This window comes from Nymphalis io, chromosome 9 (genome assembly GCF_905147045.1).
Source record: "Nymphalis io chromosome 9, ilAglIoxx1.1, whole genome shotgun sequence".
Taxonomy (NCBI): domain Eukaryota; kingdom Metazoa; phylum Arthropoda; class Insecta; order Lepidoptera; family Nymphalidae; genus Nymphalis; species Nymphalis io.
In genome coordinates this window covers 11,648,290-11,664,060 of record NC_065896.1, presented here as the reverse complement: position 1 = coordinate 11,664,060, position 15,771 = coordinate 11,648,290, and the positions used below count along the sequence as shown (strand labels likewise).

Below are 15,771 nucleotides of genomic sequence, written 5' to 3'. Positions count from 1 at the left end.
GGATTCTAAAATTTCATTCAATTAAAAGTTATGCCAGAATAAAGAAACTCACATAACATTTTTTTTTATATGCCCCGGGATGGCAAATGACTCTACTCCACCTGATGGTAAGTGGTAGTAGAGTCCAAACGCGACGACGGCCAGTACAGTCGGGAAGAATGTTCTGTACTAGCCGTCCCCGCCTTGCCGGCCCGCAAGATGCCTCTTCACGCCTCGTTTGAAGCAACCCGGGTTGTAAGAGGAGGGGAACACGTGAGCTGGTAAGGAATTCCATTTTTTGGTAGTGCGACAAAGAAAGGAGTTGCCAAATTTCTTTGTGCGCGATGGAATTGATGTCACAGTTAGGCGGTGACATCGAGAACCAGCTCGCGTGGACTAAAGAAGGAAGGGGGAAGCAGGAATTAGAGAGAATAATTCCAAAGAGCACTCGCCGTGATACAGTCGATAGAAAGCGGTCAGTACTGCTATCTCGCGACGCAATTGTAAAGGTTCAAGGGTGTTTGTGACCTTTACGTCGCCAATAATGCGTACTGCACGTCGCTGCAACCGGTCCAAGGCCTCGGGTACTTAGCGGAGTCATCCCAAAGGTGCGAGCAATATTCAACGCAAGACCGTACCTGTGTACGTTATTGTATAACAGGCACAGTTGTTGTGGCGTGAAAAAACGCCGCACCTTGTTCAGAACTCTGAGTTTCCGTGAAGCTGTTTTTATAATAGCCTCGATGTTATCCCTTGGACTAAGGTCGCAGCGACCGTCCATCCCCAACATGGCGATTTTGCTTTGTATCATCAGCGGTGTGCCACAGAGGGAGGGATAAGGGTAAAAAACATACATGAGCCCATTACACGTCTTTAATTGGGCAGTCGTGTAAAAATGTATCCTTACATTTATGGTATTTCATAGAACACAACCGATTGTCCGTAATGGTTTTTAACCAATTTGAAAAAGCAGTGAATGACGAACAACTTCTTTAACAAATTTGTATTTTTTTTTATATAGAATAGGAAGGTGGACGAGCATATGGGCCACCTGATGGTAAGTGGTCACCAAACGTCCTTAGACATTGGCATTGTTAGAAATGTCAACCATCGCTTATAGCCAATGCGCCACCAACCTTGGGAAGATTTTATGTCCCTTGTGCCTGTAATTACACTGGCTCACTCACCCTTCAAACCGGAACACAACAATATCAAGTATTGCTGTTTTGCAGTAGAATATCTGATAAGTGGGTGGTACCTACCCCGACGAGCTTGCACAAAGCCCTACCACCAGTAAATATGATGTTGCAAGTATGATGTTGCAATATAATAAAATATAATAGTTACCTAGTTAACGCCCGCGGTTTTCCATGTTTTTCTAATTAGCTAACGTTACATGTTCAACATACAACTTTGTAACAATAATGCAGCTAAACTTACTTCATTTTTACAACTTGTATGCTTGAAATGAAACAGTTAAAACGCTTGGCCCTTGGAGTAATAATGCAAAAACTTTCATTAAAAATATAACACAGCTCGTCTTATTGCCTATAACTATCATCCATAACGAGTATTTATCTCTTGTTTGGAATACCATTGTTTTCGTTTTGAGATAATTTTATTATTTATGATTTGGTCCGTTTGCAGTTGAAACGTTTGGACCTTGAAGCAATAGAGCCAAACTTTCATTAAAAATATTACACTGCGTTTTGTGGTCACTACTGGCCATGAGACGGAGTGTAATATTTTCTATGGATCGGAATTGCGATTCAAAGGGGAAATTCTGCTAGCATTCCTGCCACTATTCCACGCGGTTATGATTTGTACAGTAACTATATTATACAATACACTACAGTATTTATTTAAAAGACAAATGTAATTTTAATTATTTTCGATTTACGGTTATATTTCATAAGATCATAGACTTAAATATTAATTACCTTTATGTATCTGTGAAGATCGGCCACCTTGGTTTGGAAATAGTGAATACAGTGGAAATCTCGTGACACCTGTGAAATAATGTAATTTTTAAAAAAAATTGTATGTGTAGACAAAAGACAAAAGAAAGACGAGTTTTATTTAGATTTTTTTTTCCAAATGAACTAAGGAAAATTAGCATAAAAGTTGTTCGAGTACCAGGCTCGCATACCTTGGTGCAGATCAGTGGGCGGGCGGGAGCGGGCGCCCCCCGCCGCCCCGCCCAGCATCGCCCCACGTGCTGAACCACCTCACCACCTGCGGACAAACCACAATTACATTACTATCAAGCTTACTATACTCTCCTAGTTGTTATACTTATTGCAACTACATCATTCTTGTACTATAACAATCTAGGTAAAATTGAATCATTTTTTAGCTATTTTGTTTGAACATTTCGAATTACTGGCTACCCTAATAATTTTTCTCTGTTTGTCGCTTCAAATTATTTGAAGAAAAAGGTCGAGTCGCCTAAGAATGTGATAACTGACATTTTTCTCGCTGACCGAACCTTTGTTTGTGAATAAATGCGGGTCCAAATATCTTAAACAATAAGGATCCGCGTTCTGTTTGTATTGATATCACTTTTATTTACCAAAGAATATCGTCAAACTATTTCAAACGTTCTTTACTTAGTAAAAAAAAAACATTTCGACAAAATTTTATCACAATTTAACCTCTTTTTATAGTATACGCAAACCGGAACACAATAATACCAAGTACTGCTGTTTTACGGTAGAATATCTGATGAGTGGGTATATCATATTTAATAAATTAAATATTAAAAATATACATAAAAAAGTATTAAATAGCTTGTTAGTTAAAATAAATTTACAATTAATATTTTTAGAACGAATAAACTATTAAAATGCCAACAAACAACAGAGTAGTGTGCCGATTGAAATAACCTAGCGTGCTTCCAAAGCCTAAAACGCTTGACTTAGCAAAATTTCGTTATCGAATTACCCTTACAGGCTTACAGGCAGAGGGCATTAACCTATTAACCTACCTACAAAATTAGTCCAGTAATCCGTAAACAGACTGACGTTACAAAGTTCATTTATGAACACATTTTAATTACATTACGCGAAGTGAAGCGGTAAGTAGCGGTGTTGTTAATAAAATCGTGTCGTCGATACATGAAAACGCTTTTAGCCTCGCTCTCATTTAGCTCAACGTCGCCTATTGTTTACATTTTACTATAGAATAAAATTATACCAATGCAAAAAATGTAGCTGGCCAAAATTATCGATAATTATAAATAAGTGTTTCGCTAATAATTGAACACTAACTGAAAAGCCGTGTATGAAGGTTATTCGAAAAAAAAAAGTGTTGGTCTTTGAGTCGATGGTGATTGTGGTATGATCGTGAATTATACTGCATAATATTATATAAAAACCTTAAACTTAAACCTTCTCCTAAAAAAGGGAGAGAAAGCCTTCAGCCCAGCAGTGGGACACTCACAGCCTGTTACGGGAAATATTATATTATTTTATTAAATATGTAAGCGGACGTACAAATGGGCCACCGCAAAGTAAGTCACCAACGCCAATAGAAATTGGCGATCGCCAAAGCGCCTCCAACCATGGAAAGTACAATGATATGTCCCTTATGTCTGTAATTACACTGGCTCACTCACCCTTTAAACGGGAACACAACAATAATAAACATTGCTTTTAGGCGATATTATATCTGATATTATATCTGGGTGATATTATTGCAATATTTCATCAGAATGGGGCTCAAATTTCAAATGATTAAAATCGACCCAATTATAAATCTACAAGAACTATTGACTGTATCTCTACTTTAATAGTTCCAAATACCAATGTATATCTCACAAATAAGGTTTTATGGAACCACGTTTCCAATTTAAGGAATATTAAATTCATTGTAGACTAAATTGTAAGTAAAATTTCACGTAACAAAAATTTTACGAGCAACCCTCGGTTTGTTCTATTTGTTATTTCATTATATTTACTTAATTTTAATTACGATATATTTTATGAATAATCTTATACAATAAAATAATTGAGCGTTCAATAAAAAACGTCTTTAGTTAACGTTTTTGGTTTGCAATACGTTTTTAAAATACGTAATATAATTGCAGTAACTCGGACATTTAATTATGTGTCAGTATAAATATTTCATCTGATTAAGAACAATAATAGCAATGGTATGTAATATAATTATCAATTTATATTCCATTTTGAACACTGGATTAACGAAATAATTTGAAATAACCAATGAGCACGCGTCGTTTGTTTACAATACGCTACGATTGAAAACATTTCATGAGATTTTCATATAATTTTAAAAACATTATTTATATTCAAAGTTGTAAATATTTCTTATACAAGTAATCAAACTATTTTGTAACAAACAATACAACAATAACAGCCTATTCATGTCCCACTGCTAAGCTAAGGCCTCCTCTTCCTTTGAGAAGAAGGTTTGGAGCTTATTCCACCAGACTGCTCCAATGCGTGTTGTTAGAATAAATTAGAAACATGCAGATTTCCTCACGAGGTTTTCCTTCGCCGTCAAGCACAAGATGAATTATAAACACAAAATAAGCACATGAAAATTCAGTGGTGCTTGCCCGGGTTTGTACTCACGATCATCGGTTAAGATTGACGCGTTTTAACCACTAGGCCATCTCGGCGTTTTTCTAACAAGCTACATCAAATCTCCGTATAGGTCTTCAAGTAATCAAATCATTAAAATGTCTCTTACGAACAGACAGCTGGAACAGCGGAAAATTTAATAGTGTTTTCAAGTTATATAGCTAACTAATTAGAAACCATAAATTCAAGAATTCTAATCTTGTTCCACGTACCTTTAATTTAAGCTTTAAAAATACATAACCTATTATCATCATTTAATTTGTGTAAATATAAACTTTAATTCTTATTAGGTAGGGTTTGGAATCGCTTGAAGGAATTAAAGTAATCTGTGCCAAGAAGTAGGCGGCCGGACGAAACAGACGCACATAAAAAACCTTCATTGTTCCGTGTTCTATCGAAGTGTGAGATGTGGGAATAAATTAAGTTGACCCATTTCAAAGTTTTTACAGGTAAAGGGATTGCGCCTTCTGAGAATTCTCGAGTAGATTATAGATTTAAATCGTCATGGAATCGCTTTACAGTCTTGTAATATATATTTTCAAACATGTTATAATTGGAATATAGTAATTAAACTCTTAAACTAATGTGATAAAACCCAAAAGTTAATGTATAAATGTTAAATACGATCATTGCATCAAAATATACATATATGGAACTCGTATTCAGATAGATATAATTTATATGATGCGATATAAAACCATTCTTATTACTTCATAATTTATAGATCTATTTTTAATATAAATCTATAAATTATTTAAGCATAATTAATTATAAATTACGTAAGCATATTTGAATACTAAACACCCGATATTTTGTAGTATTTGACGTCACGTAAGTACAAAACATTTAACGGGGACAAAATCTCCCGAATTGGAATTTGTAGTGTTTAGAATATAAATTAAATATTTTCATATAACTCGTATTCATATATCATGACATATTTCTGTCAACTATCTCAATCTATCATCAAAAACAAGATGATGTATTTTCGCGATAATATAAATAAGTAAATTTAATGAACCGCGTCTCTAAATAAAAGATGAAAATCTTCAACACAACGGTTAAGAGTGAGTGAAACAATGTCTTATAATTTATAACTTTTAGTTGGTCATTCCACTGTTGAAGTGTGGTCATGTTTGCATTGCGATCCGAATTCAAAGAATTAACCTGCAATCGTACTTTCAAAATTACTATTCACGAAATAACAACAGAAATAGCGTAGTACGAAATTAAGAACACTGACTAATTCTTTTCATATAATATTAAATATTCCCCCCTCCGAGTCTGCCTGAGTCTGAACACGATATACTCAAAAACTACCAAACGATAATTAAGGTATTGGATTAAGGACTTATTAAGGTATTGTGTAATTGGCTGAAATATGACGGCATTTGTTGAAGATGTTGGAAAAAAATCATGCCCAATGCGAGTTTTACGGGCGTGCGCCGCGTAAACAAATGATTACGTATTACGATATAAATATTTTATGTACACATTTATTGTATCCCAATATAGTACGAAGTCGAGTCGGTTAACTAGTATTATCTTAATCATTGATATATTTTCATTGATATGCATTATTTGGGCGTAATGAGAGAAAAATTGCAACTTTGAATTTAAGTTTATGTAATGATTAAAATTAAGAGTTGAATTAATAACAAATACTTTTTAATATACGTAAATATGTAAATAATTTCACTGAGAAATTACAACGAAAATAACTTGCAGTTCAGAATTTATGAGTGAACATAAAATGACGAGTGGTTCATTACCTCGCTTACCATTCTAAAATGAAAAAAAAAGAAAATTCATATTTACTGACAGATATTTAAACAAGACCGAGTATTAGCGATGATCGCGTGCGGCCCAACAGTCAATCAGGTTTAGGAAAGCAGTATCGCCGCATTACTATTGACTTTGCACGAATTAAAGACTAACTCACGAATATACCTGTAATTAACTGCTAATATTTCACTACTTGTTGATGGGAATATAAGTTTCAAATTCTATCAAGATTAGCAAACAAATTTCACATTCCCCTATAATTAAATATGTGATATGGGTATTGGTTTACTGTAGTTCCTGCTTTTGTGTACACATACAAACGTGCTTCTTTATCTGCATACGTTATAATTTTTGCGTGTTTTGTTTTTATAAATAATTCCTCTTTTTTTGCTCGCGTAATTTAGTTCTTTTTTGTTTTTTTTAAGTTTTATTACAAAGAATGTTCTATTATTTTTTTCCTACGTTTGTTAAGTTAACCTTACAAGTGAGGTATGCATTTTAATATTTTAGTTTTTTAAGATTGTACTCTAGAATAAGAAACAGAATTGTATACAGCGTTGGCTTCCTATTTAATAAAAATAATACGATAACTGCATATGTCATTTTTATTTTAACTATTAAGACTACATATTTCCATGTACGATATTTTATATGTATCCTAAGTAATATTATAAAGTTTTTATGGCAAAAACTATCATATAATACATATCAAATATCATACTGATAATTATGTACCATTACGGATTTTGCGGATCAAACCCGAGCTAACACAAAATCATATGCTTAAATTACGCTTATAATTAATTTCGTGCTCGGCTGCGAAGGATATGTGATAGTATGGAAACCGGAAACATAGGATGTGTAACCACCAAACCGCATGGGTGGAATAATCTTCAAACTTTCTCAAAAAAAAGGAGTACAAATCATTCATCAGATATTCTACCGCCATGCAGCAATACTTAGTTTTGTTGTGTTTCGGTTTGAAGGTTGAGTAAGCTAGTTCAACTACAGACACAGTATCCTAGGTAGGTACAAGTAGTATGGCGCGAGGGCCAGTAGTCAATCATGAACTCGTAAAACTCGTCGGCTATTCAACGTGAACTATTGGCACTGTGGGGGTCGACGTGCATTTTATAGGCCGAAATGTCACTGTCAATCTGAATTCATGGCTAGTTGTCATTTTACGAATCATTAATCGCCTCGTTTTTGATGAATTATGTTCCTATAACCTAAAGTAAAAACGCCAAGCATCAAAGTTGTTCAATTTTGGATAGCGAAGCTATTTTTGTCTATAACTGAAATAGAACGTGGGTTTTTTTTTTCGAGTCAGTTAAATGAGAAAGTAAGTTTGTTTATAACTCTTTAACGTAATTAAAATTAAATTAATAATATTAATTTAAATTATACTCAATCAATCATCACGAAATTTTATATACACGTTATCAGGGTCTCATAAAAGTTCAGAGTACCCTTTTCCCCCTTAAACGCTGGTGAAGCACTCCACTCGTGGAAACTAGTATAGTTAATATACATATAACATTTATCCGATGTTAATTCTGCAAATAATAGTTAGTAACAATAAATGTATTGTTGATATTTTTACTTTAAACATTAACAATATAAATAAAAATAAATCTATTTTTAAAAGTACTTTATCAATTTAATTACGAACTTGTTTAGAACATAAGCCGTCTTATCGTAAACAAAATGAATGAATTGAAATTATTGTTTGAAAGTTTATTAACCGAAATGGAAACAAATATTGTTTACTTATATATTTCAAGAACATTGATATCAAAAATATTTGCTAATATTACTTACATAGATCCCCCGTAAAGGGAATGTTGCTAAGCAGCTCGTTTCTATTCCACATCGCTAGGATCAGGAAACCTTAGAAAATTCCAATAAGGTACCCCCTTTTAGCCTCCGCCTTAGTCGTTGCTGGGGAAATTCTTTTGACGTCAAATGAGGGGCGTCTCATCCAAATATCTTGGGTAAGTTAAAGTTAAATCATCATACTTTAACCATTAATAAGCGCCTACTGGCATAATGCAATGTTATCAAGTAAAACAATTTAGAAACCTGTACGGAAGATATCTTGATGTGTTTTTTTTTAATTTAAAATCTGTAGGCAGACAGGCAAATACGTCACCTGATGGTAAGTGGTCATTACCGGCCCTAGAAATTTGCACTGTGAGATACATACTAGCCTTGTGCCGACAATTATGGCTATGTCACACGACATTCAAACCGAAACACAACAATACTAAGTTACTCTTTGGCGGTAGAATAAGCGATGAGCGGGTACTACTTACCCAGACGGGTTTACACAAAGCCCTATTTTCGTGGAACACGTAATAATACAAGATACATGCCAACGGGTTCATTGACCTAAAAAAAAAGTAATAAAACCGCCATGACAAAATATGCTTAAATACGCAATCTTTACTTTGTAAATCTCATCTCATATTATATATCTATTTCTGATTTCTATCTATAAGACGAAGTAAGGGTTTTGAGTTCGGAATATAAGTTGCTAAGTCGTAAGGAACGTGGTACGGAAATTAAAAAGTTCCGGAGGAGATCTCATATCCAATGGATTCCTAGAATAAGTTGAAGTATTTTCTCTTTTTATATACCTATAAGTAAAGTAAGTAAGTTTTCGTTGCTGATCTTCCATTTCGTCTTTTAATATTAAATAAAAGATAATATTCATTTGTAAAACTGAAACTTATCTTTAAAAAAAATGTTGATTAATATTTACAACCATTTTTAAAGAAGTCTTCAAAGATAATGACACGAATTAATTCCTTCAAACATTCAAAGCCATAATTGTTCTGTAATTAAAATGTTTAAACGAAGATAAAATAAAATGATACAATGGTTGCTCAACATCGGTTATATCCAGTGTCCAAACGAAGCGGCGGCGTAGTAGCTAAGCCGCAATTAACTAATTGTATTTAATGAAAATTGCAGTGAAAGTGTAAATTAAGCAATTAAGTTTAAACGCGTCACAATTGACAGAACCATGTATAATGTATCCTATGTCGTATATAATTATATATGTATATATACATATCAATAAACAATACACGCGATCTGAGCTGGCCGGACAGAAATTTATAACGAATGGCTGATCTGGTAACGTTTTTATGAATACGCATATCGAGCGGCTAAAATTAGCTACTGGGTTCAAACTTCTGCGGAGTGGAGAAGAAGGGCTAGGAATACTACACTTACTAGGTATACTTATTTGGTACCATAATGATTGGAAAATCATCCACTAACGATTATTACACTACAGTAACAATGTTAATGTCCCACTGCTGGGCTAAGGCCTCCTCTCCCTTTTGAGGTGAAGGTTTGGAGCTTATTCCACCACGCTGCTCCAATGCGGGTTGGTAGAATACACATGTGGCATAATGTCAATGAAATTAGACATATGCAGGTTTTCTCACGATGTTTTCCCTCACCGTCAAGCACGAGATGAATTATAAACACAAATTAAGCACATGGAAATTCAGTGGTGCTTGTCCGGGTTTGAACCCACGATCGTTGGTAAAAATTCACGCGTTCTAACCACAAGATATAGACTAAATTAATTACGAGAACATTTTTTAAATTTGTATTAGAGTTTTTGTAAACTATAGCCAGAGGAGTCGGGGTCAAACTTACAGCGTTCACCTCGCTAGGCGATCGGTAATCCGTTAAGCTATCGAGAGTAATAGCTTAAGAGTTATAATAAAAATCTAACAACAGGCGGATTGATTTTAAAGTGTATTATTTATATTTATACCAGGCGATATTCAGAGCACGATAATTACCTACTCTTAAAGTTAGCTAGTTGTCGAGTACATTCACTCACTCCTAATTCATAGTTAGGCTGTGTTATTAGACTTGATCTTAATCACAGTTAGACAGTTTGAAAATCGTCTGTTGTTAATGGACATTAAGCTCCAGCACATAAATAGCGATTATCCTCAATCAAAGATTTAAGATCATTTATGCAGTTTCATTTATGCATTTTTAGTGGTAGGGCTTTGTGCAAGATTATCTGGGTAGGTACTCATCAGGTATTCTAGCAAAACGGCAATATTACAATAGAATTGTTGGGTTCCGGTTTGAAGGGTGAGTGAGCCATACAACATAATATCTATGTTTCCAAGGGATGGTTAATGGTCCTCACAATACGTCACGGTAGCACATGCAAGCGATCCCGTGGCGCACTCGGCGCCTTGGACACCGGCGAGCCACCCACTGTTCCCGTGAGGGAAACAGGTAATGCGTTTTTTCAGCGATAAAAAAAATGGTCCATACAATTTTATAATTTTTTAAATGAAATTTCTATAATAACTATTTGTTTAAAGTATGAATTTGTTGCAAACAAATTTGATCTTAATATATGGGACTGTATGCAACGTTTTATACATGAATTATTTTTCACATATTGATATTAAAATTGTACACCTCACCGCAATATTCGATTTAATGTTCTCTATCCAATGTTGTCTGGAAGAGATCGCTCTCGTAGATTAGCTCTATCATTTTTACAATAAAGCATTATTGTAGTGTATTATTTGACTTGAAACGATTACTATCATCTTTCTTTTTTATCACGTGAAATGTCATTCGGTGTCAATTCGCTTTGGTGTTTTTAATGCGTGACAATCGAATTCGTAAAACTATGTGTTTCTTGGATGTATTTCACTATTAACTTATGTCCGTTTCCTATGTACAAGAAACGATTCGTTTTGCTTACCGATTACAGGGCAGACTTCGAGGCGTTATTCAATAGCATTTGCTTAATAAACGTTCTTACATACTTTCCGTAGTACGGGAGTGTACACAAATCCAACGTCCAGACTTCGAGCTTCTACTGAGAATCTTCAATAGAGAAACCTAATAAATTTATTTAAAATATAATATATAACGTTTTAACAGTCCGACCTGGGGTTTGAACCTATGACTAGAACAACAAGGCAGTTAAGCATTTCTAAAGGAACCAGACATCAATGTCCAAATTCTAAGTAAATGAAATTGCACGCAGAACTCGTTATAAGGCAAATTGGGCAGCGCAATAAGCGCGTTTTATATTTCGTTTACAATAATCTCTTATCAAAACCGGAATTCGGATACTGTTATCAAACAGCGCGAATGGCTAACAAAATTGTTTGTTTTAAGGAAATTTTATAGAAAAGGTCTTTAACCTAAGTATACTTACATATATTTAGAAATCAATGAATTATAATTTTACATTTATATCGAAATCTGAGCATTGTGTGTGTTCGTCTGTGTTTAAAAAAATTCTGTATGTTTACACATTTTTATTTTCTATAATTTTATTGAAGTTAAATATACACACTAGGTATATACAATATAACATGATTTAATACATTTTATAATGTTTATTTGTTTCTTATACTGAATTTAAACAATTACGACTTTTATATTTATAAGTTTTTTTTAACTCGATGTAAAAAAAGCCGAGATGGCCCAGTGGTAAGAACGCGTGAATCTTAACCGATCATCGTGGGTTCAAACCCGGGCAAGCACCACTGAATTTTCATGTGCTTAATTTGTGATTATAATTCATCTCGTGCTTTACGGTGAAGGAAAACATCGTGAGGAAACCTGCATGTGTCTAATTTCACTGAAATTCTGCCACATGTGAATTCTACCAACCCGCATTGGAGCAGCGTGGTGGAATAAGCTCCAAACATTCTCCTCAAAAAGAGGAGAGGAGGCCTTTAGCCCAGCAGTGGGACATTCACAGGCTGTTACGGATTTTAACTCGATGTAAATAAAAACGTAGATACATAATGTTAATTGTAATTGAGTATTATACTTTAAATTATTCACTGAGAACTGAGAACACTGAGTTATTATTTATTATGAATACTGAAATAATTAAGAGTATTTAATTTATTTTACTTAATTAATGTGTGTATTCATGAAAAATTATTATTACTGTAATTCATTTTACGATAGCTAGTTTTGTATTTATAAGGCATTTTAATATGATCACGATGCTCAACAACAATTATATTTTATATGTTACTGTAAAACAATTTATAAGCTGCATTGTATATCTATATTTAGTACAGGTAATTATAATAAATAGTGAACAAAATAAACAATGTAATTACGGATGCAAAGTATTGGCTACACAAATCGAATAAGACTGAATTGTAAATTAAAATTACTCCCAGCCATAAAACGCCTATAACATCACATAAACAGTGTTTACTTTGATGTCGCTTTATTAAAACCGGTAGACAGCAATTATGTCTCCCCACACTGGGGGACCCACGCAACACGTAGGTACCTATACTATGTAAGTTCTAAGCCCGTTCTGTATCTAAGTTCTAGACCGAAGGGCGTTTGAATAAGACTACGCGAGCGTGACGTCACACACTTCACGCAAACAAGTACGGTAAACAAGAAAAATATATTTCTTTTATCTATAGTCATTAAAAATCTAATTACGTTTTGATTGTGATCATTAACCTAATATGACGCATTATGACGTACCGTTTTTTTTTTTTAAATAAAATAATATCCGATTATGACAGTATATTTTGTATGTTTTAATGTAAGACATATTAGCATAATATAGGTAAATGGATTGGGTTTTGTTATTACTGAGAAAATTGTAATGGTATGTATGTCAGTCTTTATATTCGTGTGATGTCGAGAAAGCTAATTAAGGGTCCTAAGATCCTCGAACAAAAAGTTCAGAAGAGTTCTGTAGGAACAAACTCGAAACTCACCTCAGAACACGTTACGGAACATTGACTATTATAAACCTAAAATTTAAAGGATACACGGATCAAAACAGCGTATCACATGTAAACAGACTTAGGTTTACAAGATTTCACAAGTGAGATACGAATTTATTTCTTACAGAATAGCAGACTGCAGAACAACTTATTCGTCTAAGCATTTCAATAATTATAGTATAATAATTAAAGAGTTTGATAAGCATGGAAAATTATTAAGATTTCAACTTCCGAATAATGTTTTTTTTAAGATACAACGGAAACAAGAGTTCAGCTTCACACTACATAGTTTCATGTATAGTTAATTTATTCAATTAGTCTAAAGTGGGTACGACAGCTCAACAAATCATACAACAATATTAATGTTTTCCGGACAGGTTTATGACTAGCGACAAAACGACACGCCACTAACGCCTCTAAGTAAAAGTACTACTTACCATAATTGCTTGCACAAATCATTCGCAGCGCAAATTTATTTCGACTCGACGTTTTGCGTGCATAGATCAATTTTATCACATATGATAATTACTCATAAAATAAAAAAAATAACCTAATTAAACTTTACGGTACATGTTCTTTGTAGCGATAATGATACTAAATTTATCATATCATAATAAATATTTCATATAATGGATATTATATACCTACGTAATTTATGATATTAGTCTTAAAACATATTCAATTTGATTTTTACGATGGCGTACTGCCCGAGTTTGGCTATGGCAGCCATTTTATATGGACACTAGTCAACTACGTTGTAGGATGTAAATTACAATTACACAAGTATGTGTTAAAAAGAAGTTCTCTCTTTTCCTTAAGATGATAATCTTATAGGCCACAAAACCCTACCAGACCGGAGAGAATTTACACGCAGAATCGACGGCTCTACGTATTTTCTGAGGCATGAGAATTTCTTGACATAAGAAACCCTATAAATATTTACTGGTCCAACCCGGGAATTGAACCCAGGACCCCGAGTTCTGCAGCCTTATAAGCTAGCACTAGATCAACAAGCTATTTCGATTATGTTGCACCTTTCCTAAAAATTACCGTCGTATTTCGATTTAAATGCTAATGATACAAAAGGGATAAATGAATTTGAATATTATTTTTGATTTTTTTGCGTGCTGACGCTACAAGATTCTGTTTCGCAGTTTTTTACTAGAGCGGTACGAGTGGGAGATATTCTGATAGCATAGAAAGAGCAGCGATAGCTTTGTATAACGTGTGCCGTATGTCATTAGAAATAAAGTTCAATATAAATGCTTATATAAATGTAGTTTTTGTTACACTTTTTGATATAAGACCTACCCTAACTAAAAAATAGTAATGTTTTTATTAGAAAGTATTTATGAATATTTAATAGTGCGTGTATTACATTACGTATGTATTTTATACAATAAATATGGTTTTTTTTTACCATTTGAATGCTTCAATGGATTTGTTACATAAATATAAGTATATAAATAAATATAAGTATAACAAAAAAAAAATATATATAGTTTAATTTAGATAGTTGTTACCTGCCTTTTAAAATTTGCTTGAATTAAGAAGAGCGCAGTAGCAAATTATTTAAATGAAATCTGGTTTTGTGAAATCTTAACTTTACAATATAAGTTTAAATAAAAACTACCAGAGGTTCGGAATATAGATTCTACCGAGAATAAGCAACAATAAAATATCGAGTTTGTTAACCTTTGAATGAAACCTAAAATTAAATTCAAATAAAAAAAAAATAACACGATAAGACTCCATATATTTAAATATATCACATACCAGGGACACATAACGCGAGTGGTGTGTTTATTTAGGGCCAGACGCTCCCTTCACTTACACGGTCATGGTGCCCCGGTACACGCAGATGTAATTATCTCTGGCCTAGGATTTATAATTTCAGGGTGGCAAGGAGGAAAAATGAACAGGGAGCGCCGAGTGGATGCTAAGCAAATTAAAATGTATAAGTACTTTTATATTAGGGTCGTACCTAACTCAGACATATTGCAAAAATGTCTAACGCGTTTTTGTTTTCGAGCTAGTTTTATGAAGCGTTATTTTGAATATCTTTAATTGATATTATTTTCATTATAAATCATGTTGATTTATCGTTTTCGTGTTTCCATAACAGGAGAATAGTGATGTTTATAGTCACGTTGGTGTTGTTTCTGTATACTTTTAAATTGTAGTTACATTGTTTTCACCGAATGGAAATAATGTTTTATTTCATATACTACTGCCAAGCGCAGGAATATTTGTCATTAATGCCTTCATCAATTTATCTACCGCCAAACATCAATACTTAGTATTACTGTGTAAATATTTGAAGCCACTGTTTTTACTTAGCCAGTGTTTTAGCGTCATCACGGGCACAAAGTCCTTTAGAATGACGCTGAAGAGAGACGTTTATACTTCGCACAGTGGGAGTGAAGATACTTGCCATCAGGTGGCTTATTTAATCACCTGCCTTCCAAAAATCAATTTTAAAAAATTCTTCTTCTTCGCATTGTTATTGCTGAAGGTCTCGAATGATATTGATGAATGAGCGTTTTGTTTTTGGACTTTGGTTATTATTTCATTTTACCAAATAAAAAGTAAGTTACCTAACCCTATAAGTTTTCATAAACTAT

At 33.6% G+C, this 15,771-nt stretch overlaps 1 protein-coding gene across 2 annotated transcripts in view; it reads right to left on the bottom strand.

Annotated features, from left to right (window-relative positions):
- Positions 1–15,771, bottom strand: part of LOC126770482 (protein winged eye) — a 104,026-nt gene that overhangs the window by 33,575 nt on the left and 54,680 nt on the right. For both annotated transcript variants that reach the window (XM_050489873.1, XM_050489874.1), the window contains exons 2-3: positions 2,129–2,214; positions 1,920–1,988 (exon numbers count right to left, since the gene is read on the bottom strand). In XM_050489873.1, coding sequence (XP_050345830.1) covers positions 1,920–1,988; positions 2,129–2,186 — 127 coding nt within the window. In that variant the 5' untranslated portion in view covers positions 2,187–2,214. The remainder of the gene's footprint in view (positions 1–1,919; positions 1,989–2,128; positions 2,215–15,771) is intronic.